Consider the following 25,228-nt stretch of genomic DNA (forward strand, 5'->3'; position numbering starts at 1 on the left):
AAATAAATGTCAGAGACATTCGTTTTTTCTGCTTGCAGCTTTATTTTATATTTTATATAAAGGATTTTAAAAGTAAAAATCCATAATGCATTTCATGACCTACAGTGGGTGAATCATTGCCACTGTAGCCCTGGTGACACAACATTATTTTCATATGAAAGTATTGTTAATGTATGTCTAAAGCCCTGCCTCTACTGCTGCCTCTGCCCAGATAAGGTGTTGTGATTACGTCATGCCATTCGTTGGCACAGGGGATGGCACAGCACTGTGTATAAAACGTAACAACTGGACAATGGATTTAGAGAAGGGGGGAGGTGGTTAGACAGAGGAGCACGATGATGAGGGCTTCTCTAGTCATGCACCTGCTTTCATGCCTGATATTGTTCTCCTCTTTGTCTTCCTCATCATCCTCTTCGTGTGATTCACAAGTACTGTTTAACCTCAACAGAATTTACAAGCCTGGGGACTTGGTTCTGGGTGGCCTGTTTAATATCCACCTCTCCTCTGTCTTCCCTGATCTGTCTTTCACCTCCGAGCAACAGGACCCCATTTGCTATGGGTGAGTGAGTATCACAAATAGAATAGCAAGTAAGAGTAGAGAACAGGGACTTTGTTTTGACGTATGGTACTAGAATGAGTTTATGTTGTATATATCTACAAAGATAATGCCGTGGTGGAAGAAGTACTCCGATTTCTTTACTTAAAGGTAGGGTAAGTGATATTTTTGGGTTAAAACAAAAAGTATTTTGTTAAAAGGTTAAAGCACTATATTCTGATAGTAATCATTGCTATAGAGTGTTTGTTCAGTAACAGGAGTCTCCCTGTCTCTCCAGCTCTTTAATAAACAGAGAATACATTTTCCGGTATCAGAATATAGAGCTATTTAACACTTATTTTAACCAAAGAAAATCACTTACCCTACCTTTAAATAAATGTAGCAATACCACAATGTAGAAATACTGAAAGACCTGCATGTATTCAACATTTTACCAAAAGAAAAATGTGGAACGTTCTTTTTTCTGTTAGTTTCTTCATTGATGCGTTCAGATGGGCCCAGATCATGGCATTTGCAATTACAGAGATCAACAGAAACCCCAACCTGCTACCCAATGTTAGTCTGGGGTATAGTATCTATGATACCTGTTACACTCTTGGAGTTTCATTCAGTGCAGCGTTGGCATTGGTCAGTGGGAAAGAGGAGCAGTTTCAGTTGGATGAGCGCTGTGTTGGGTCTCCTCCAGTGCTCGGAATTGTGGGTCCTGATACCTCAACAAATTCTATTGTCATCTCTAGTGTATTAGGTTTGTACAGAGTTCCCCTGGTAAGTTTACTACTTGAACCTCCTTTTACCATCACCTATACTGTAGATGATGACGTTTTATCATATGATGTACAATGTATGTAGTATCTTTAAAGCATATAGGCCTACAGTATAGAACATATTACGTGTGAGAGGAGCTGGCAGATTTTTAATGTAGTTGTATATTACAGAACAGATGTTTTGTGTCTTTTTCAGATAAGTCACTATGCCCTGTGCTCCTGTCTGAGTGACCGGGATCAGTACCCTTCCTTCTTTAGAACAATCATAAGTAATACCATCCAGGTGAACTTCCAAGTACTGTACATGTTCCACACACACTTGACAAATACCTCCCTCTACTGAGTGTTATTGATACTGCTGCATATCGCCTCTTATTTGCTTGTGTGTATTACCGCTTACTGCTGGAGCGTACAGTCTCTGTTGACAGCATCAAAAGAGAGTTCTTAGACCTTTTCATTGTGGAATCTGTGTATGAAATCCACTCATTTAGACAGACAGACAGACAGATTCTCTCAGACTTATAGTAAATAGTTGTGTTTGGTTGTTTATTGGTTGGTTGTTCATTGTTTTTTATTTAAAGCGTCCTTGGGTTCATGAAGGGCGCTATATGAATTCAAGCTATTATTATTGTTATTATTATTAGTTGCCAAAGGTCAAGGATTTACCACTATGTGAATCATCTAGATCAAGCAATTATACCTCCATTCTTTATCCAATCAGGTGCGAGCTATGCTCCAGATTATGAGACGGTTTGGGTGGACCTGGGCAGGGTTTCTGTATAGTGAAGATGCCTATGGCCGCGATGCAGCCCAAATGTTCCAGTCTGAGCTGGCCCGGTCTGGTTGGGGTTGCCTGGCGTACCTGGAGGTTTTGCCCTGGGACAGTGACCCAGCTGAACTCCAGGGGATTGTCTCCAGGATGAAGAAATCCACAGCTCGCGTGGTCGTTGTATTTGAATATGGGATCCGTACGATTAAACTCATGGACGAGGTAGCTATATGTTCATTCAGGAACTCATATCTGAAATTAGTTATGTTGAAGTGAAGACATCCTTTCATTAAAAAAATGTGTTTGCTATTAAATTGCAAGCATTTTGTTTCATTGCAATGACATTTTATCTGTATTCAAATGAAATTCTCAGTAATTATGTATTTTTACACTTTCTTCTCTGCACAATAAGCAAATAATCAAACCATTGACACATCTCATTGCTAAAACTATATGGTATATTGTTATATATTATATAGTATATTGTATTAGATTGCATTTTCCTTGATGGTCATTATCACTATTTATATTATTATTATTATAATTATAATTATATCATAATTATCATTATTATTATCATCATCATCATCATCATCATCATCATCATCATCACCATCATCATCATCATCATCATCATCATCAGTATCATCATCATTATTATTATTATTATTGTTATAGTTGTTGTTGATGTTGTTGTTGATGATCACAATCAACAGGTGGTAAAGCAGAAGGTGACCGGCGTACAGTGGATAGCTGCTGTGGATTTTATAGAAAACTCAGACGACCTTAGCCCTCGCTACATGCCCTACCTGAGAGGCACCCTGGGTATTGCACTCCGTCGTGGAGAGATACCAGGTCTCAAGGACTTCTTGTTGAAAATACATCCCGACAATAACTCTGACAACAGCCATGAAAATACCATTGTGAGTCTTTTGTTTCATTTCTACGTTCCAAGGTGATCTTTATTGTTACATCTGGTGTACAGGTAAATAAGAGCAAAGATGTGTGTGTGTGTGTGTGTGTGTGTGTGTGTGTGTGTGTGTGTGTGTGTGTGTGTGTGTGTGTGTGTGTGTGTGTGTGTGTGTGTGTGTGTGTGTGTGTGTGTGTGTGTGTGCGCGCACACACACACACACAGGAATTGCTTATGTTTATGAGTGAGTGGTTCTGTTCTTCAGTGCAACAAAGGTTTCATGACAGTAGCTTTACTATCCCTTGTTTTAACTAGTTTACAACATTTGAGTAAAAAAGCAATTGGAAGCAATTATCTTTAATTGTTGTATGAACACTATAATAACTATAACATTATCATATAAAATGTATGGCATTTTAAGGTATTATAAGACACATTATCTGTACAATGTAGATACCTTACATTGGGTCGGGACTACACTAGACAAGAGGAGGTGTGTAGTCAAAGCCCCGCGCATCATCAGGCACCATTATACCAGTGTCAGTTACCTTATGTGGACTATATGCGGTCGACACACACTGGCACTTTGCACCTTAATCCCATGTGCTGTTTTTGTATTATTCACGCACCTTAACTAATGTCCATAGCATATCACGTACAGTATATATTTTGTTTCTTCAGGTGAGGCAGTTTTGGGAGCACACATTTCTGTGTAAATTTGCACCCCTTCCATCAGAGTGGGTGGATGCTGGTGGAAGGGTGTGTACAGGACAAGAGGACCTAGGAACAGCAGACACTCCCCTGTTGGATGTGTCTAACCTCATGGTAGACTATAATGTGTACAAGGCTGTGTATGCTCTGGCCCATGCCCTCCATGACATGTTGCAATGTGTGCCAGGAAAAGGGCCTTTCTCTGGGCACAGCTGTGCCAGTTTGCAGACAATACAGCTATGGCAGGTGTGAGATTAATAAACAAGAGTTTCAAGTTGGATTTAATTTTGAATAATAATGGTTATGTGTGACATTGGTACAAAGCATGAAAGGTTGACATACTAGGTTGGGGCAATTATATTTCATGTTTAAACGTGTTGTAAATACTGCAAGGATGTAGTTAATATATAAACTGTACCTGACTATTGTGTATCTTATTCTTGCACACAGTAGGTTGTTTAAAAGTCTCTTGCTCTTCATAATTTTGGTTTGGTCACCGTTTGTAGCTTGTGTACTATCTGGAAAAGATCAATTTCACCACATCATTTGGTGATCAAGTATCATTTGATGGGAATAGTGATGCCTCACCAATCTGTGATATCATGAACTGGGCGTGGCCCACTAATGGAAGCACAAAGGTTCAGAATGTAGGTGTGTACAAGTCAGCCTCCGCAGGTGAAGAACTCATCCTTGATGAAGACAGAATCATCTGGAACATTGAAACCAAAAAGGTCACTTTCGCTTTCTGAAATAACTTGAGCTCATGATGTGAATGTAATTTAGTTTGGACTGAACCTGATCATTGTTACTATCCTCTGTAGCCTCCTCGGTCAGTGTGCAGTGAGAGCTGTTCCCCTGGAACCCGTGTGGCCAGAAGGAAAGGAGAACCTGTCTGCTGCTTTGACTGCATTGCTTGTTCTGAGGGAGAGGTCAGCAATGAGACTGGTAGGTTTATATTCTGTATGTACAGTAGGTTATCCGTAGGCTGATACTTGTACTTGTTTGTCCCTATAATATTCTCTTCTTTGTTAGATTCTACAGAGTGCACCAGTTGTCCAGAGGACTTCTGGTCCAGTCTCCAGCGTGACCAATGTGTACCAAAGAGCATTGAGTTCCTCTCCTACCATGATGCCCTGGGTATCTCCTTGACAACCATCTCATTGCTAGGCACACTTATCTGTGCCATTGTCATGGGAATCTTCATCTATCATCAAGACACACCCATGGTACGCGCCAACAACTCAGAACTCAGCTTCCAACTTTTGTTGTCACTCAAACTGTGTTTTCTGTGCTCACTTATGTTCATTGGCCGTCCCAGACTCTGGACTTGCCAGCTGAGGCATGCAGTGTTTGGGATCAGCTTTGTGCTGTGTGTTTCGTGTATCCTGGTAAAGACTATGGTGGTGGTGGCTGTGTTCAAGGCCTCCGAGCCTGGGGGTGCAGACATTATGAAGTTTTTTGGTGCTATGCAGCAGAGAGGAACAGTTCTGGTTCTTACTTCCATCCAGGCAATAATCTGCACAGCTTGGCTTGTGTCTGCCTCACCAACTCCTCAGAAAAACACACAATATCAAAGTGATAAGATAGTCTATGAGTGTGGAGTGGGATCAACAATTGGTTTTGCAGTGTTACTAGGTTATATTGGTTTACTGGCACTCCTCAGCTTCGTCCTAGCATTCATAGCAAGGAATCTTCCAGACAACTTCAATGAAGCCAAGTTAATCACTTTCAGCATGCTGATCTTCTGTGCCGTGTGGATAGCCTTCATCCCAGCATATATCAGCTCCCCAGGCAAATATGCAGATGTAGTGGAGGTATTTGCTATTTTAGCATCTAGTTTTGGTCTTTTGGCGGCACTGTTTGGACCAAAGTGTTATATAATAATTTTGAAACCTGAGAGAAACACTAAGAAGTCCATCATGAGTCGCGGTTCCACCAAGTCATAGAAGCGGAAATTCAATGATAATACATGTTCTCTGTATGTGTACAAGTGTATGGAGGTGTCTGATTACTTTTTTAGTAATAGATTCAGTTTTCTACCAGATTAAACTAAATCCAGTCAGAGATGCAAACATCTATTATGTAGCTTTATTGTATAGACATGAAATATTAGCACCTCTTCATTTTTTGTGGGTCAAAGTACTACTAGGTATGTGAGAGACAAATTATGTATAGGTTTAACCCATTAAAACCGGGAAAGCATCTGGGTAACCACTTTAACCATTATTTTATACTTTGGCCAAATACATACATTTTGACATGAAAAAGTTTGAGCACCACTAATAGCAACATATACGTTTTTCAGAAAACTGTTAGGATTTAGAAGACATTTGTATAGAATCGGCCTCAGGTCTTACCCATTAAGACCTGAGGCCAAGTAAAATAGTTTTCTGAACTCAACACTTTCTGACGAAGCAAAATTATTATAGTTATAGGCCAAAACGTGAAGCGCCACCATGAGGCCGATTTGAAAGAACTGGTGCAGAGGTTCTTCCTGATGATTTTTCATGATGCCGATCAGTCCAACGGTGCCTGAGATTAGCTGTTTATGGACGGACATAACAATGTTTCCTTGCATAGATTCACTTTTCAAAGTTAAGGGGGCAAAATGTAATGAGTCTTTCCCAGCAAAACATGAACGAACCTGGACCAGTGAGCCAATGAATGGGGTTTGATCAATCAATCAATCATGTCTAGTTAGATCTGGCCCAGAATATCATCTTATTTCAACTAACATAAATCCATAGAGAAAATACATGTTGTCACTGAAATCTCCTAGACAGAGGATAACTAAATTGTTGTAATGGTCAAATCACGTATTTTAAAATAGTGGCATGTTCTTATGCAAGTCGGATTATTTTCCAGCTTTTGTGTGACACAATAAAATAATTTGCACAGATGTAGGCAACAAGCTGATTTCATTAGAAGATTTTGTGGAGGCATAAAAAAATATCGACATATTCTGATATTGTGAGGACTACCGCAGCATAATATCTGTAGGTGGCCAAATCCCTGTTCAATTGTATTTGCTTTGCTTTGGAGAGCTATGTGCCAGACAGGGTCAATTCAACTGCTTAATTTGGTTGCATTTTGGAGTAAATGCACTTTGTATGGAATGCTGTATTTTGAACCTGAAATATTTTACACGCTGACAATACTTTGGGTTTAGGCTCATGCTTTTTGGTGACTTTTGAAAACTGTTTTGGGTTGGGTGAATTTTGAGAAGAAAACTCTTTATGACAAGGAAGTGTATGTGTACTTGCCCAGCAACGTTTTGATGACATCCTCCTGTGACATTCAGGACTAGGATATCACAGCAGATATGGATATGGGGATGATCTTTGATCATTTACAGGACGTCATCACCAGGACATTGTATGACGCCTTTTTTACGTCAGTTTGGGTGATTAAAGACGTCACTGAAAGATGTCATGATGACGTTGTGATGACGTCCTTTGGTGATGTTCAGGACTAGGCCAGATCACAGCGATTTTTCATCACCAACACAGGCTGTAATAGTGTCTGTTTCAGGTCACCACAAAGCCGTCCAAAGATGTCCTGGTGATGACGTCCAAATTCACGTTCAGGACTAGGCCAGATCACAGCCTATATGGGGATGATTTGGACGTGTTGAGCGGGACGTCATCTAAACAGCCTTTTCATCACCCACACTGGCCGTAAAAGCAGCTGTTTGAGGTCACTACAAAGCCGTCCATAAGATGTCCTGGTGATGAAGTCCAAATCATCCCCAAATGGGCTGTGAATCACAGCCCATCACAGCCTGTGATCTGGCCTAGTCTTGAACGTCACTGAAAGACGTCATGATGACGTGTTGAGTGGTATGTCATCTAAACGGCTTTCTCATCACCCATAATGTCTGTCAAACAAAAAAAGGCCATATGTGTCCTGGTGATAATAACGTCCTGGAAATTCCGTAAAGATCAAAGATCAGTCCTGAACGTCACCGGAGGACGTCATCATGACGTCATTTGACTTGCTGGGAAGAGTTAGTTGGGTGAGGGTTCAAACAAGAATTACTACACTGCAAAACACACTTACACGTCACACTGGGTGGATTAGGTGCACACTAAAACGAACCCACAGCATCAGGGGGCAAGAGCCCTCCAGACAGTTCTCCCCCACAGTGCGACTGTAGTCGCCTCCAACTCTATCTGGGTAGCACAAGAAATTACAAATTAGCAAGTGGCAGTTGGGTTATCGTTTAAATAAAATACAATACAAAAGACATAAAACATTATTTTAAATCAAAACAATCCTTTGCCCGCCTTGCTCAGACAAGCCAGTGCAAACAGAGAGAGCCTAGCAGGAATGAATGAATGAACACCAGGGGAGGGGGTAATCAGTGCCTACTTACACCTGAGTAATTGGACATATTTCTCCTCAGTAATCAACGTTCCTGGATTCCAGCGCCATACCATACCTCAGTCAAATGTGAGCATTCTTTAATAGAAAAGTCATTTAACCATTTAAACCCTCAATACTTTAGTAAACTTGACATTTGGAAATTGGATCTGTACTTGGTCTGCTCCTTTTCCCCTCTACTACACCAAACCTTTTAGTCAAAAATAGCAGTGGCTAATGTGGTTAACATAAACAATTATCCTATCAGACAAAGATTTGGCGGACCCCCTGTAGTAACACTGAGGATCTAAGGGAAATACACATGCTGGCAGATAGAGCGTGAAGAACTGATGCTCTGGACCAGAGCAAACAAGGCCAACAGGAGGAACTAAACTTGGACCCTACGCTTGTTCCCTAGCAACGCAATTCCACTGATAACAACAAAAGAGCTACTGAGAGACCAGTGTTGCCATGTCTGATTATTATAAGCGACCTCTGGCTTGTTTTTCTGTAAAGTTAAGTAGCTTGTAAATATTGGTTAGTTGCGGGTTGCGGTTCTGTTGGGCTTCTTTCTAAAGTGTAGTTGCGTATTTTGGGGCTTGCTTCCTGAATGTTGTTTAAACCAGTGGTTCTCTGTCTAACATTTACATGTCAATGACCCCCAAATCTCTCAAATATTCCACATTTTCCTAGATGTTTTTTTTTCTTTCTTATTGTTCTATTTTCAAATAGCCGATCTACAAGCTCACAACGCGTCGCATCGTGTTGTGAGCTTGTAGATCGGCTATTTGAAAATACTGCTCATTTGGCCAAATTGGCCTAGTAGTCGCTTCTTTTGGGCTTGTTTAATAGACTTGGTTGCTTATTTCTCTCGCCATATCTGGCAACGCTGGTCCAGCTCTCGCGAGATCGAGCCACGTACAGGAGTTATTTAGCTAGCGGAAACATCTTTCATTTTATACTTGTTTTGTTAGATATAATGGCCGCCGCTGCCGTGTGTCTGACACTTTGTAACTCCTGCGTCTTTGCCGTCGACAGAGACAGTTTACGGCCATTTGTGTCCTGCTAGCGTGCAGTCCGCCATTACAACAGAGGTAAGTTATGGAGAAGATAAAGAGCATATGGTACACAAAACGTGATGTATTGTGTTCTCAAGCCTAAAGTCACCAACGGTTTCCTGTGTAACCAACTAGCTCATCGTTTTTTAGTAGGATGGCAGAAAATCGCCGATCTACAAGCTCACAACGCGTAGCACCGCGACGCGTTGTAAGCATGTAGATTGGCGATTTTCTGTGAGCTACATTTTTAGGAAGATGCCGGCGTTTTGTCGTGCTCTGCTCTGCTGGCTGCTTCGTCACCAAAACAAAAACCTTGACAGTTGAACTTGGGCCTTTTCATTTACCCATCGAATAATGAAAGATCTGGTCCCAGTGTCACATACTTATATTATACATACTTACACATTTTAATGTTCTATAATGAAAGATCTGGTCCCAGTGTTACATACTTATATTATTATACATACTTACACATATTCTAATGTTCTATAATGAAATAACTGGTCCCAGTGTCACATACTTATATTACTTATATTATTACACATACTTACACATATTTTAATGTTATATAATGAAAGATCTGGTCCCAGTGTCTATACATATTTTAATGTTCTCGTGTGATACACACTGAATATTTATATGCTACAAGAGCCAGTGCAACCGTTATTTTTTTGTATTGTCTGTAGTATATAATATATTTGTGATGATATTGAATTTTGGTGTAATTTTTTATGTTATGTTGTTGAATTGAATACATAAGACCTTATAATGGAAATAAGACCAAAGGACTTCTTTGGTGTTATCATTTTAAGTGTTTGACTATACTTGTGCTGTTTACATTTCTGTCAATAAAATATTCAATCTATCAATAGTCAAGTGTCTTGCCAAGGACCCGCAATAGCAATATAATAGTGTTATCAATTCCATGATCATTTAATTTGAAGTGTGTATGGTTGGTTCCTATATATTTTTTTAATCTGTCAAATGAAATATTGAATCAATCAGGCAAAAACAAAATATATACAATATTCTCTGTACATTGATCTGCATCAATGGCTTGCCTGCTGCACCATGCTATTATGTAATAATCCGACACGACAGACGACAAGAAATAATCCTCCAGTCTGGCAGGCTTTCTCTTTTCACCTAGTGGTGAAATGTAAAAGAAAAGGTTCAAGCCTAGCTATAGGTTCACCCTTTGTTTCTGTTTGTCATCTGGATGCTTGTAATGCGTTTTACAAGCAAAAAAAAAACAAACATGTGTAGTTAATTCTTAACCTTAATTATCTCCCATCTAATTAGTGTTTTTCCACTCTTGTGCAAATATATATAAAGGCTTGTATTGAATACCTCTCAATCTAAGTGATGATTATATTTTCAGTAAAAAATAGTAGCTTATAGGCTACTGCTGGTAAAGGACATTCTGATTAATATTTAGTGAGCAGAAGCAACAACAACAACAACAACAACAACATTACTGATATATTAACTGGTTAAATGTTTTTGAAGAATTAAAAAAAAGAAAGTTTTAGTATTTAACAGGAGCCCTCTCTGACTTGGATATGAAGATGTGATACTATCATCACGACACACTGATTGTCTGACCATCGATTTCTGATTTCTCCCCAGCTGCTTCCCTGACCCGGGCCGCTTACCCACAATGCACTACCATAAGGTGTGTGTGACTGACACAGAACAATCCAGCCTATTGTAGCGGCAGCTTCACCAGCCACTCCACTCATTCCACACAACAGTACCTGTCTACAAGGATTGGTAGGTATTTCTCTAGTCTATGTTCTAACGTCTGTCTGGTTGCTCCCTACCAGTTTTTCCTTTCCTCTTAATACTTATTTGATTCTGGTCTTGCGCATACCAACAGGTGCCTTTCAGCAAGATGGACAGTTGTTACACTAAACTCTTTAACCACTTATATATAACATTAAAATCAGCGGATTTGAGCTCGTAGATGCAATGTTCACTATTTTTGAAAAAAAATTATATAAAAGCATTTGGCTAAAATGACTTGGGATGCCAGGGTTAATTTGTTCAAATCACAAGGTTAACCTCTGGATTTCTCAAATCACAACATGCTAAGAGGGATTTAGAGAGATGTTCAAACCACCAAATCCAAAACAAAGTACTGTGGCAGCAACTCAACGCAACTTCCCCATATCACATCACAGATTCACAGGGTGTAAAAGGGTGGGTCAAATTATTTTATTTCATATATATGTCCTGATGAAGGCCTGAACAGGCCGAAACGTTGACGAGCAATAAATTCTGGAGCTTTTTGCAACCACCAGTGTGCAGACTTTATTCTTTTTCAAATAATTTTACACACAATGCAATTTTTACTCCAAAGAATTGGAGTAAAAATATCAAATATCAAAACATAATGTGTGTAATAAAGACGAGAGTGCCTCAGACATATCATATAGCAGCAGATATCAAGTATCCATAAATGTATGGGAATGCTGGTGTATTCGCAGTCATAAGTGCCGAAGTAATGAGAGCATGTACTGTAAAGCCTGACGTGGTGACAAGGCTCAGCACCTATTCCGCAGCCTGATGGCATGGCTGTGGACACTGTCTTTTACTGTTCATTTGGAATTGGCATTTGTTGGCATTTGATACTGCACTATCTATCGCCTGCCTGAAGGTAGCAGACAGTGGTTGTGTAGTGAAGTGTCACTGGGACCACCTGTGTAAAAATGGATGCCGTCATGGCAGTTCCAAAAGGTAGACGTTGATCCCTAGCATATATATCGGACATATATATCGGAGCGAGTCCAGATGTTGAGTCACATGAAGTTAACATTTGCCTAAGTTAAGGGCTCTGTTCAGCTTTGATCCTTAACTTGCCCGAAGCAATGAAAAAAAAAACACATATTAAAGAGGCTTGGCTCTTCTTGACCTTTGATATCCTGCCTCCTTAATATAATGGGTGACCATTTTGTGACTATGGTCTGTCAACTGGTCATAGTTCCACAGCCTTTGACTCACTCATGCTGGCACTGTTTTGACTACTGCAGTTGGCATGCAAAACTGCTGAATCATGTACTCTGTTGTCACACACTCTCTTTCTTCTTGCATGGTTCTTGGATAGTAGACTCTTAAAGAATGATGTTACATTTTTAACCCAGCTTACTGTTCAACAAAATATGGAATACACAAAATGTGTTGTTCCAAACTAGACTTACAGCTGAGCTGTATTGGAAATAAAACAAATGGCACATCCTTTTTAAAAGATAAGGCTGTAGCTATCATTCCACTTGTTTTGTTACACTCTACTGTGTACTATCAAAAAGGTAGAAAATCACCAAAAAAAAAATATATATATATATATATATATATATATATATATATAAAAAATAAAAAAAAAGCAGATGGATGTAACAGAAATGAATTTACTTGATTTACTTAGCTGATTGGCTCCCTGCCAGGCATAGTTTTTACTGAGGCTGGGGTTAGGTTTAGGCATAGTTGCAAAAACGAGAACTGGCAATCACAGCGCCTACTGACCAATCACAGCTGGTCTCCCTAGAAAAGCGCCGGTATCCATAAGCACGTGCCTGCACCTCTTGTTCTTTGTATCTCGATTATGATCTTCACATTTGACCTTTTACACAAACCTCAGTCATCTCTTTGGGGCAGGCTACTGATCATTCCCACCATTATTCATGAACATGTCCATAATATTTAATAATGAACTTCCCCATCCAAAGCTAAAGTGACAAGCACCTGAAAAGTTTAGTTTCTCCAGAAGCCCTTGAACAAAAGAAGGAAGATGGTCAATGGTGTTATCAATGATTGTGTTTATATGATAATCTTGCATTTCATATCACACACCATATGCACTACTGTAACCTTCACAAGCAAAGAAAAGGAAGAAAATCAGATTTTTTAAACCGAAAACTGGTTATTCTTTTATTTAAATCAATTAATTGTATAATTAATTTGATTATTTGGTTAATGGTTGCAGCTCTACTACACCTTGATTATTTATTTGTGATGTGAAAGTTTTAAAGGATTTAAAAGATCATTAAACTAAAGTTAATTTACACAGTAACATTTCTTATGAATACTCAAAATAATGTTTGTTGCCAAAGCACACAATAACATCAACATAAGTCTTAATTGTACAGCTTTCATTGCCTGGGAACCTGAAGAATCTGTTGTTGTTTTTGTTGTTGTAGTCTGCTAGCTCGTGTTTCATTTCCTCTGGCAGATTCCAGGCTACAGCTTTCAGCCTGTACAGTTAAACTTTGCCTTTTGTCTCATTCATTCAGTCAAACAGAATAGCCACAGGCTCTTTGTTCCCTCTCTGTACATAGGAAGGAGGTCAGATTTTAATTATTACACAACTAACTTTTGTCTCTCTTTCTAGGCCTTGTCTTTGTGGACTTTGTTCAGAACTCAGCAGAAACATGTCCGGCTCCAGAGACTTACCAGGTGCGTGCGTGGTGGTTCTGTATCCTGTAGCTCAGTGCTTCTCAAAAAATGTCAACAACCCCCAAATGTATGTATTTAGCCATGAACCCCCCAAAAGAGTTTGTTCCAGAGACCTCCATAAGAGAATATTTGTGTTGTTCAAAGAAGTCGGTATTATTCAAAAAAATTCACAATAATTATTTTTAAATGTTAAAACTTTTTCAATATTTTGCATTTGAAACATTTTTCAAACAAAATGTATTCGATATTGGCTCATTCTTCTGGGGGCCCCCAAGCTTCATTCCCTCACTACAAAGAGATCTCTCCATCTTTTGAAAAGCACATCCAATGTTTATCCTTCTTTTGTTTCTTGTGTCGCTTTTATTTTTCATTTCATCTGATCTGATAGTGCTTACACAGTAAAACCCTGAGTGTTAATGTGGGTCCATTTATTTGTACACTCTCTGACACTCAGGATTTTACTGTGTACTCATGGTTCCCCCATGACAGTTGTCTCTGGTTTGTAAGTCTATGAGTCCTTCATGGACTTTTCAAAACTGGCCAACTCGGGCGTCTGGTACACATTTATTGAGGAATTATTTGAATTAATAATTAAAGTGTGAACTTTGGGCAGATAGAAATGATATTGCCCATTTTAAACAATTAATCATAAGACTGCTAACAAAGTACACAGACATCCAGACCACACATACTGTACTGCAGTGTAACTAACTATTACTCATATTGAGGGATGGTTTTCAAAGCAGTGGGAACAGGTTTGTCAGTGCTGGTTTTCTCCACCGTTCTAGCCCATACATTGAATGTAGACGTTCCCAGATATATCAGTACACGGAGATCTCGGAACATTTGGCTATGAGAGAGACTATTTCCTGGTTAACCCATTCAATCCGGGAACGCATACTGTGTACATTTCCGATTTTTAGCTATAACCATTATTTTATACTTTTGGCTTTTCAAAAACGTTGAACATTTGCGTTGAACACATATCTTTTTTTAAACAAAATTTTTAACTGAACTCAAATCTACATGTATATGTCTTCACAATTTTTGAATAGCCATAGAAATCTATGTGCCGTGCCAAGTGTCCTCTACTACGAGTAGTTCTCAACCTTTTCTCGGTCCACTTGAACATTTTAAAAGCTTTCGCGGCCCACCCATCTGACCACTTAACCCAGCAGCCGAAAGAGGTCAGATGGGTGGGTGCATTTTCAGAGCATGTTTATTTTAATCATCAAATCAATCGATTGTGTTCCAACTTGGGATCAATGGCACTAATGTAGTATAAGGTATCACAATAAAAACAAACTTTTTAAGGTTTTAAAGACATTTTCTTTAACATACATTTTGTCTAAATGTCAATGTTGTATTAACATTCGTAGTGTGTTTAGCCAATGATTTTGAGGGCCCACTTGTGATATCCTCATGGCCCACCCAGTGGTCACCGGCCCAACAGGTTGAGAATCGCTGCTCTTATTATGTCCACAGCCATAGAAGGCCCCTGTATGGGAGGGATGTCCGGGATGTCCGGGATGTCGCGTCGAGCCTTCAGCTACGACGACAACCTGGAGGCTCCCATGCCCACGCTCCCTGCTAACATGAGCATCAACAACCTGTGGAGACGGCCAATCATACCGGAGAGGAAGTTCTCTAACCTGACCGAGGTTAGCGGATTTTTAGCCTGCACTTTAAAAAAAATCCTTGTGCGTCTTGTTGTTGTGCAGAAGAATCCATATATAATACACGGAAATGTAATGAACAAATCTTAAATCCACACACAGCAGCTCGTTTAAACGACTGGGCCCACCCAGGAAAATGCATGTGGAATACTTTGATTTAGCAAAGATTTGTTGGTTTGATTTGTGAGATGGATTGCTTTGGCCATTCCAGAAGCTGAGGGGAAAAAAAACGTGGTCCCCCTAGCTCTCTCTTAACCACTGTGAAAACGTTCGCCGAAAATAGCAGATCGACAAGCTCACAGTGAGCTTGTCGAGCTATTTTCGGCAGAGGTTTTTAATATAGAGCGAAAACAGAAGTGTCACTATTAGAGCCCTGTGGGACTCCGCTCAATAACGTATGGGGTTTAGTGGTTAAATTCTTATTTCCTGTGGTGTTTGCTTTGCAGGAGGAGGGGGCTACTGTTTCGTCAAGCCAGACCTCAGTGTCAGACACCGCCCCCATCAGGTCATCAGGGGTAGTGAAAACCAAAGCATCCTCCATCATCATGAGCTCGCTCATCACTAGTGAGATGTCTTTTTTTTTATTTAGATATAATTATATATGTATTTTATTCTATGTTGTACTAAGATGTTTCATAAGTTGTACACACTGTAAAACTGTTACCGATCCGCCTATCTCTAATACACACTGTTGAAGCATGTAATAGGTGTGTGGAGGCGTATTCTCGACATTGTACATTGTTCTTGTCCAGTAGTATTCATTAGTATTATTTTAAAAGTTGAATAAAGCTTTTTACTAATATTCTGGAACACTTTCTGTCTCTCTCTCTCTCTCTCTCTGAGTAGAGCAGACTCATGATAGCGTGTACAAGTTTGAGCAGAAGGCTGGGCTCACTGATACCAGCTACACTCCACACAAGGGACTCACTGCCGAGGAGACGCAATACCACCACCGTATGCCTGACTCCTTCCAGGTAAGTTAGACTCTGGTCCCTGGCACATGCACTCTCTACATGGAAATGGTTCATGTTGTTCGGTGTCTTGCACAAGGACACTGTGTTCACACTGGCAGATGCAAAGCTACCGGCTACCATTAATCTTCAATGTAAGCCAGCGACATGAAGATGCAAAGTGACACCCTACATTTGTTGCAGGTACTGTATGTTGTGATAATTAAGGTTGTAATTTATTGATTGTTATCCAGTGGCTTTAGGGGCTGAGCCGCTCTTAACACATTGACTGCCAGAGTTTATTCATAATGTATTCACCCCTGTGCCAGCGATTTGCGTGTTTTTTTATTTTGTAATTTTTCATTCAAATAAATTGTCTGACTGCGGTTTTAAACACATACGACCGATCTGCCAGCAGAGAGCAGCAAATAGACTTCTTGATCACCTCGCTGACTCGCTCGCCCCCTCCAAACATAGTCAAACAGTCAAATACGTCATAACCGGATGTGACGTTTTCGCAGATTGCCGATCGGCCTAAAGTACGATGTGATACACGACGACGATGACTGTCCGTCACCCAGACTAAAGAAAATAGAAGTGGAGCTCTCGGTTCGTCTTGGAGGACAAGCGCGCTATTTATTAGATCGCATTAATGCGCGATTGGCAGGATATGAGTTAAGGTCTGATCCTAGAATTGCCCCTGGCTACAAGAGAATCTCACTGAACAGCAGCATGTCACCCTGGCTCCTATTTTTGCATTTAATCAATTGAAGCATTTATCTGGAATGCAATCAATACACACCAGGTCATGATACAGATATTTAGTCCGTTTTAACCACACTGTAAGTCATGATAACAGCTCATGTGTATCTGGACCCTTGCAGTTCCCTTTGGTTCCACACAACACCTGAGAATCCTTGAATTCTTGGAGAATCTGTGTTTTACTCACATTCCTTCACAGTGAATGTAGAATCCAAGTACCAAAATACAAAAATACTTTAGTAATTGAATAAAGTAGGGGTCCAAGATTAACAACATCAATGCTATAACAAGACCCTGTTTATAAACGTCAGCACAACTCGCACAGTATAGTATCAAGTTGTCTGCTCAGTACCTCCAAAACACTGCATTTTGGCTCAAACATTATTATTTACACACTTCCGGGACAAACAGTCTCTTGCCGAGGCGAGAACAGGAGTGTCAATAACATTTTCTTTTGTCATGCAGAAGATGCAGATTCAGAGCATGGAGGTAAAGGAAGAGCAACATATGTCATCAGCTCAGTCCACCCCCTCCAATACCCCCCAAACCTCACCTAAACAAAAACGCAGGTATTCACACACATAGCCCTGTTGTAACAATATACAATAAAATGTTAATAACACGAGGCTAATACGTAACGGAATAACGGAAAGGCATTTATATGTACCTACATTTCCACATGTTTACCTGTTTCTTGTCCGTGTCAATGTTGGCCATGTGCCCTAACCACTTACCGTATGTATGTGTGCGTGTGTGCAGGAGCTGGTTCAGTAGTACAGGGTCAGAGTTGAGTGTGGGCTCAAACTCCAGTACGGACGTGGTTGGAGCGGATGCTGCAGCAGCAGCAGCAAAACTAGCAGGTGGAGGTGGAGGTGGAGGTGGAGTGGTCGAAAGGTGGAGCGCGTTTGGACCGCGACCTGTCGACCAGGGATCGGAGTCCACAACCACAGGTAAACACAGACTGAATACACATACGCATAAAAAGAACAAATAAAACTGCATTTTAGGGTATTTTCGGATAATTTAGTTATCTCTGTGCTAAATCACACACAGGAAGTGATTATTCAGTACACCCTTCAACTGTTATAGGCTTGAGATGGAAAAGAAGTCGGTAGATCAGATTGAAAGCCTGCAGAAACTAGAGGTTCAAATCCTTCAGTGCATCCCTCAATTGGATTTGTTCACAGGAGGGGAACCGAGGGTGATCTGTGTCACTGCACAGACTGGTCAGGGTGGCTGTTCAGTGGGGTGCAGAACCGCGAGAAATAGTGTGTTCCTCCGCACGCATTATGCCCTCCCTATGAGGAGTTGCACAGGGAGGGCAGACTGGTGACATCACTGCATCGGAAGAGACAGGTTGTCCATTCTACTCCCTACTTGACTAATCAACCAGCCGGGGTCAGCAGTGACAAGGGTATACAGTATAAGACAAATTGGGAGGGAAAACAAATCCTGAATAAAGGCTTCAAGTACTACAAATGTAACTTGGTACATTTCTGTTAATCGGATTTTCAATTAATAATTTCCACCCGACTGTATATGAATTAATCAGATTCCTGTTGAGGTATTTAATATATTGGCATCTCCACACAACAAGGTTTTCCATAAAACTGCATATCCACCACAAGTGGTGCCGTTATTGACCATCAGTTTCTATAAATGAGTTGCAGCAGAGAGAGTGAGTGTACCGTATGTCTGTTTTAACACTGACATACACTGTTTGGATAAAGGAGCCATTGAATGACCTTCAAACCTAAGGCAAACAGTGATCTTTGCTCCTGTTGTTTTTCCTCCCTACACAAATGCACATTTATTACAACTGTTGCAAAGCAGTGGAATTGTAATGTATGATACACTTAATATTGAATTTGGGATGGTTTATACTGACTGAATTTTTGAATCACTTTTCAGGATGACTTTGGGTAGGTACTGAACAGAAAAAGTATGGACTTTTGATTATTGATCAGTTTCTGAAGGGATTCGAAAATAGCAAAGATCAGCTTCATATTTTTGTCTCAGTTTGAGTGCATTTGCACTGACCTAGTTTCTTTTTTTTGTATGTTTGCAGCCATGCCTTTCTAATGTATGAAAATGTGTATGGGAAAACATATTACAAAACAAAGCCAAAAATAACTCGAATCAAGGACAGCAGCAAACAGAAAGGTCTTTAGTTGTGATTTTAAAAGAAATAAGAGTGGCAGCAAGCCTGCAGTTTTCTGGGAGTTTGTTCCAGATTTGTCTTAGTGACAGAAAGCAGACCTTTCTCAGATGACCTGAGAGATCTGGTTGGTTTATTATATCGCACAAGTATTTTGGCCCTAAACCATTCAAAGCTTTATAGACCAACAGTAGTATTTTGAAATCAATTATTTGACACACAGGGAGACGGTTAAGGATTTAACCCAGTAAGAACGGGAAAGCATCTGTCCTTTTTAGATTTTATGGTAGTTATACTTAGATCTGCTATTATTTTTGATTTGCACAAAATGTTCAAGATTTCAAAAAAAAAACGTGGCACTTGGTGTGTGAGTGTGGTGAGCTTGTATATCTTCTATTTTTAAATAGCTCAAAGTATTAAAATAATGGTTATACCTCTAGCTCAATTCTAAAATGACACAGATGCGTTCCCGGATTGAATGGGTTGAGAACTGGAGTGATATGCTCCACTTTCGTGGTATTAGTAAGGACTTGAGCAGCAGCGTTCTGAATCAACTGCAGTCGTCTGATAGAATTTTTTTAGGGAGACCTGTAATTACACAGTTACAGTACAGGGTCTACTGAAGATGAATGCATGGACAAGTTTTTCTAGTTCCTGTTGAGACATAAGTCCTTAAACCCAGAGCTATATTTTTTAGGTGATAGTAGGCTGACTTTGTGATTGGCAGGGTGCGTGGGCCCTTATCAACCAAGTCAGAATTTTTTTTGCATGGATTTGCTATCAAATTAGGCAATTTATTACCTTTTGTTGCTAGGACTCTAGGATTTATGTATTCATATTATTTATCATGGAAAATGCCCAATCAACCTATTTTCAAAAACTGTGAAAGAAAATTAAAAAAATATTTTAAAATTAGATCTGCTATTTTTAAAGATTTTGCCCAAAATAGGGACACCGGGTTAAAGTGGTTAAATATTCCTGCAAATTAAACAATTTACTTTTTCCTTTTTTTCAGCAGGCTTTGCGTTGCAGGCATACCGTGGTGCCCAAAAGCCCTCCGCCATTGAAGTGATGAAGGCGCAAGCCACTCGATTGGCTGACGACGCACAGAAGGTTGCCCCACCCGTTATGGAGATTCCCACGGTGGAGGGGCGGAAGCGGAGGCCCCACAAACTCAAACCCCGAGACATGAACATCCTCGCTCCCTCTGGCTTCTAGACTGGATGTGCTTAGCTTTCCCAAAAGCAGCTTCATGATGAATTCAGCTTAGTTCCCTTAGAAGCAAACTGGCAACAGTGATCTGTATTCATTTCAATCAATGTATTACTTGTCTACGGCAGTGGTTCTCAAACGTTTTAATTTCAAGGACCCCCAGTTTGCTATGCATGATTAGGCCACAGACCCCCTCTCTTGAGTGTAGAAATGGAACCATTTGGTTCCGTTTGTATATTCTCTTGAGTCACAGATCTGTAAAGGTCCATTTGGTTCCTAACTATCAACAGTTTAGCTGGAATGCCCTCGAGGACCCCACTTTGAGAACCACTGGTCTACAGTATGCAAGACTGTAGAGAGAGTCTTGCGTGGCCAGACTGTTGCCTCCCACAATTTTCAAATGCTTCCGGTCATACAGTTTGGAGCACGGAAGCTCTGATCATGAGCAAGCGATAAAGCGGATCTGACGCCTCCTCCCCACTTCCGTTTTGTCTTTACAGTCGTGCTAATTTGTCCTAATATAAATCAAAATCATCTAAGGATATATAGCTTGCTGCTTAGCAGAAAAAAAAGGGAAAAAAAAGTAGAGATATTTTAAAATATATTTTTGTTTAACCGGAAATGACTTACAGATGCCATCTTCCGTATTCGTATTTCGGGAGGTGTAGTTCCAGACTCTACGGTACAGTATGTAGCATTTGGAGATTTTGGAATAGTTGTCTGGCTACGCAAGACTAGTAGAGATATGACCACATCTAACCATTCCTTGCTAATTTAGAATAAAGTCTGCTTTCTATCACTACGGGGGAAGTTTGAAGAACATGGCCATCTGCAACAAAACAAGCAAATCACTTTTTTTAAAACACGTTTCCAATACCTTTTATTGTTCTGGGTAACCAAGCCCACTTCCAGTCAATCTCCATCTCTCCATGACTTGGGGCTAACAACCAAGTGTAACCTTGCAGTGTAAAAGCACTTTATTTTAAATCCTATACATTTCTTGGTATTTGATCTGTGTTCAGAAACTAGCATTTGCTCCCTGTTTTCCATGCACTATGGTCCCAAGCGTGTGTGTGTATTTAGTGGGTTTATAATTTTCTTTGCTGTATGTGTTGAATGTCCCTCAGACCTTACCACTGCACTAACCATAGTCTGTCTACTCACTTGCGTCTGCTTGTCTGTCAGTGATGACCAAGTGCTAATGTTGGTTGTGCTGATTATTAATTTAATATGCATCTCACTGCCATCATGTGTCTCCTTGTCAATACAGGAAAAACACTGATCATCTTCATCTACCCCATTTTAAATCGTTTCCAATCAGTCTTTACTACACATATTGCCTTGTATATTTATGTAGCACACAATTGCAAACCTGTTGTAAAGGCAATCCATTTCATTGGTCTTGTCTGGTGCTGTAGATCTTCAACTTTGCTCTCACTTGATGTCCCGTCTACATTAAAAAGCCAATTACATGCTTGTAGCTAGTGCAAGCTGGAGATGCACAATAGTCCATAAAATGCTGGTAATGTTTATAATCATTCCTGTGGTGTAAACTGCCATGTTTGATTACGTCTTTCAAAACCCCTTTTATCTGTTTACATACTTAAATGGGCATTTCACCAAGCAAGGTTGGGAGAGCTGACATAAGGACAAACAAATTGATGGAGGCCATTAATGCTGTTTTGAGGTTGAAGCAAGGATGGCTTTATCACTATTTCTCCTAGAACAAATACTTTTTTTTTTTTTTTAATCTCAGAAAAAGATCTCAGGTAGTTGGCTCACTGGGATGTTCCACTTTATTGTTTAGTTGTTTGTTTCCTGTTGCAATGACCAATGTTCCGGTGTATATAGAAGTAAAACAATCAAGAGATCAGAATTTCAGAAACTGATATTATTTGGGTGAAGTTGTGTTTTTGACATTTTATTCTTTTTTTTTTGTTTGTTTAATGCTGGATTTAAATATTTTCACATGTGGGACAAAAGATACATTACAGCTCTTGTGGTCACATGTTTTAATGCTCTCCTGTAACTGTAATTTCCAATTGATCTCTAAAGCTGTTGATGGTAGGGGTTGCTCAAGCAAAATCATACTGAATGGAAAAGTTTGAAGTGCAAGATTTTGTCAAGAGTGCAATTAACCCTGATGAAATGTCTTTGTATCATGGCCAGTGTTGTTTACCCTTGCAAATGAAGTAAAGTTATCGCTTTGTCCTTTTGTCTTAACTGAATATTGTTGTTAGTGGCCGAGGCTACGGTGCCAATCACATTCCCATAAATCTTTTGTTACACTTAAAGTATATGATTTGAGTAAATCACCTTAAAATCACCCCTGACTGTAACATGACACACATTTTGAAACCTGTCCACTGTACTACCATGTGGATTGAAGTATAGGCTGTGTTGTTTCCGACTAATCCTTGGTTTTATTTGTTGTTTGATAAATGTTCATGCGTGTATATGACTGACAACCCCCTGTACACGTTTCCTGTTGTAAATATGGGAATAAATATTCTGTTTAATTCTCATTACCCATACACTGCGTCAGCTATTTGATTTGAGTGAGACGGTGAGAATTTTCTAACTAAGACCCTGGGAAAGCTAGTTCTGCAAATAATAATAATGCAAAAGAATAAGAACACATTACAAGGAAATGACAGCAACGCAAATCTGGAGAAACAAAAGCTGGCCTAGCTTTGTACAGTTTAGCGGGTGTTGTGTGGTCTGTCTATTACTCTTCCTCCGGTCGGTGGTTCTCAAACAAAGTTTGACCAGTTTATTATAGTATATGGTATAGTCTAAACTGGATGAGATCTTACCCGGAGGGTAGAGAACAAGTGGTTGACATCAACGGAACCATGTCCTCATCCCTCCTGGTGAGCTGTGGGGTTCCTCAGGGCAGCATTCTAGGGCCGTTATTGTTCCTTCTATACATTAACGACATGAATGCTGCCTGTAACTGCAAATTGTTCCTGTTCGCTGATGACTCGGCACTCCTGATCTCGGGAGAGGACAAGTTGCAAGTTGAGGAAGCGCTCAGCTCCAAACTCACCAAAATCCGTACTTGGCTTACCGATAACAAACTGTCACTACACCTTGGGAAAACTGAATCCATTCTCTTTGGGACCAAACATTCCCTCAGACAGATGGATGTAAATGATTTCAAGGTCAAAGTCGATGACACAATTATCTCTAGCAAAGAAGAGATTACCTATTTGGGTTGTATTCTTGACAAATACCTGACAGGTGAAAGCATGGCGACAAAGGTGGTCAAAAGAGTAAACCAGAGAACCAAATTTATGGGCAGAGTTTCCTCTTTTGTAAACCCTCAGGCCCTCAGGACCCTCTCAGGGGCCCTGATTCAGCCACTTTTTGACTATGCTTGCACCTCTTGGTACTCCAACACCTCAGTGTCACTGAAGACTAAGCTTCAAACCTCCCAAAACAAACTGATTCAGCTACTCCTCGGACTGGGGCCCATAACCCACCTTTCTCCCACCCATTTTGCCAGCCTAGGCTGGCTCAGGGTGGAAGACAGGGTTAAACAACTAAAAATGGGACTGGTCTTCAAAATTGTAAATGCAAATTTGCCCGATATGCCCCCTTCCCGCATATCTGAGTAAATACCTCCAAAACGTTAGCGACACCCACAGTCACAATACTAGAGGGAGCGTTAACAACAATTTGGCACCACCCACCCATAAAACAAACATGGGCAAATTCTCTTTCTACAGCACTGCCACCCAGGATTGGAATAGTCTAACCCCATCCCTCAAAAAATGCAGTTCGCTGGGCTCATTTAAAAGAGCCTTAAAAACTCACCTTTCAGGAGGCCAAAAGAGGAGGTAGTACCATTTTCCCGTTAGACAGCCGACCCCCCCCCCCTGTTCTTGTACATATAGTTTTACCCCCCCCCCCTTTTTTTAATGTTTTTATTTTTTGTTGTACATAGTGTTATCTTTTTCTGTATTATTTGTATTGATATTTGAACTGTGGTGCCACTATATATTAACCTCACTCCGTCAAATGGAAGAAGCTTGCGACACACATTTTGTTTCACAGCCTTCCTGAAACCAAATGCAAATGAGATTTCCGGAGGGAGGGGGGTTTACCAGGCTAACTATATATGTCTATGAATTGAATACCAAGGCCCTCATTGGAAACAAGACCGCAAGGACTTTCATGAACGGACCTGTTAGACAAAGTATTTTAAATGTAATAATTTTTTGCCTAATAAAATATTCAATCAATCAAAAAGTTTTGATGCAGTAATGGTCTTTTTTCATTTAATTTCTCCTTTTTTTTAGGTAATAAAAAGTCCTTAAATGTTGATCCTCCCCCCCAAATCATGTGGGGACCCACAGGTTGAGAACCACTAGCCTACATTAGACCATCGACCCCCGTAACTCTGATAGTGTACAAATGGAGCCAAATGGACCCTTAACCCTTACGGGTCCATTTGGCTTCATTTCTACACTCTCAGTGTTGCCAATCATTTAGCTGGGGACCCCTCAAGGACCCCTGAGGGCCCCCTGACCCCACTTTGAGAACAACTGCCTCAGGTGACTGAAAATGTCTTTGCAGGGCTTGATCAGACTGTCAGCAAGAACAGTCCGTCGACAACTACATAAAGAGGGGTTGCAGACAGTGCATAAAGGCCTCAGTACATAGACAAACTGGTCTACAGAGATGTGGGAAAAAAAGTGATATGGGGTTTGGTGGCTTTCTTATGCTGTGGGGACATTTTCCTCAGAGAGAGAGAGAGAAAGAGAGAGAGCGAGAGAGAGAGAGAGAGAGAGAGAGAGAGAGAGAGAGAGAGAGAGAGAGAGAGAGAGAGAGAGAGAGAGAAATGTCACCATTAGTAGCTTAGCTATTGATGAATGATGTGAAC

General features: G+C 40.2%; 2 protein-coding genes across 3 annotated transcripts; both read left to right on the plus strand.

Annotated features, from left to right (window-relative positions):
- Positions 1-335: 335 nt before the first annotated feature.
- Positions 336-5,656, plus strand: LOC308090796 (extracellular calcium-sensing receptor-like; the record flags this gene model as incomplete). The annotated part of the gene is made up of 8 exons (XM_080436059.1): positions 336-559; positions 1,048-1,111; positions 1,517-1,615; positions 2,042-2,311; positions 2,806-2,914; positions 3,898-3,956; positions 4,532-4,655; positions 4,743-5,656. The coding sequence occupies 8 exons, from the start codon at positions 336-338 to the stop codon at positions 5,654-5,656; spliced, it is 1,863 nt and encodes a 620-aa protein (XP_080292185.1).
- Positions 5,657-9,027: 3,371 nt separating this feature from the next.
- On the plus strand, positions 9,028-22,874 carry LOC308089867 (putative monooxygenase p33MONOX). Of its 2 annotated transcripts, none has more exons than XM_080434814.1 (9): positions 9,028-9,166; positions 10,760-10,903; positions 13,518-13,582; positions 15,068-15,243; positions 15,705-15,822; positions 16,105-16,232; positions 17,436-17,539; positions 17,730-17,920; positions 20,144-22,874. In XM_080434814.1, the coding sequence occupies exons 3-9, from the start codon at positions 13,558-13,560 to the stop codon at positions 20,344-20,346; spliced, it is 945 nt and encodes a 314-aa protein (XP_080290940.1). In that variant the 5' UTR covers positions 9,028-9,166; positions 10,760-10,903; positions 13,518-13,557; the 3' UTR covers positions 20,347-22,874. The 2 variants fall into 2 exon arrangements, with proteins under 2 accessions (XP_080290940.1, XP_080290941.1); XM_080434815.1 differs by having other exon boundaries at positions 20,147-22,874.
- The last annotated feature ends 2,354 nt before the right edge of the window (positions 22,875-25,228 follow it).

Source organism: Gymnoscopelus braueri (genome assembly GCF_963280865.1).
Source record: "Gymnoscopelus braueri genome assembly, chromosome: 8".
NCBI lineage: Eukaryota > Metazoa > Chordata > Actinopteri > Myctophiformes > Myctophidae > Gymnoscopelus > Gymnoscopelus braueri.

Coding starts and splice junctions, on each gene's coding strand:
- LOC308089867 (XM_080434814.1), top strand. CDS start 13,558: ATGTCCGGCTCCAGAGACTTACCAG. Junction 13,583..15,067: donor CGGCTCCAGAGACTTACCAG/GTGCGTGCGTGG, acceptor TTATGTCCACAG/CCATAGAAGGCCCCTGTATG. Junction 17,540..17,729: donor TCACCTAAACAAAAACGCAG/GTATTCACACAC, acceptor GCGTGTGTGCAG/GAGCTGGTTCAGTAGTACAG.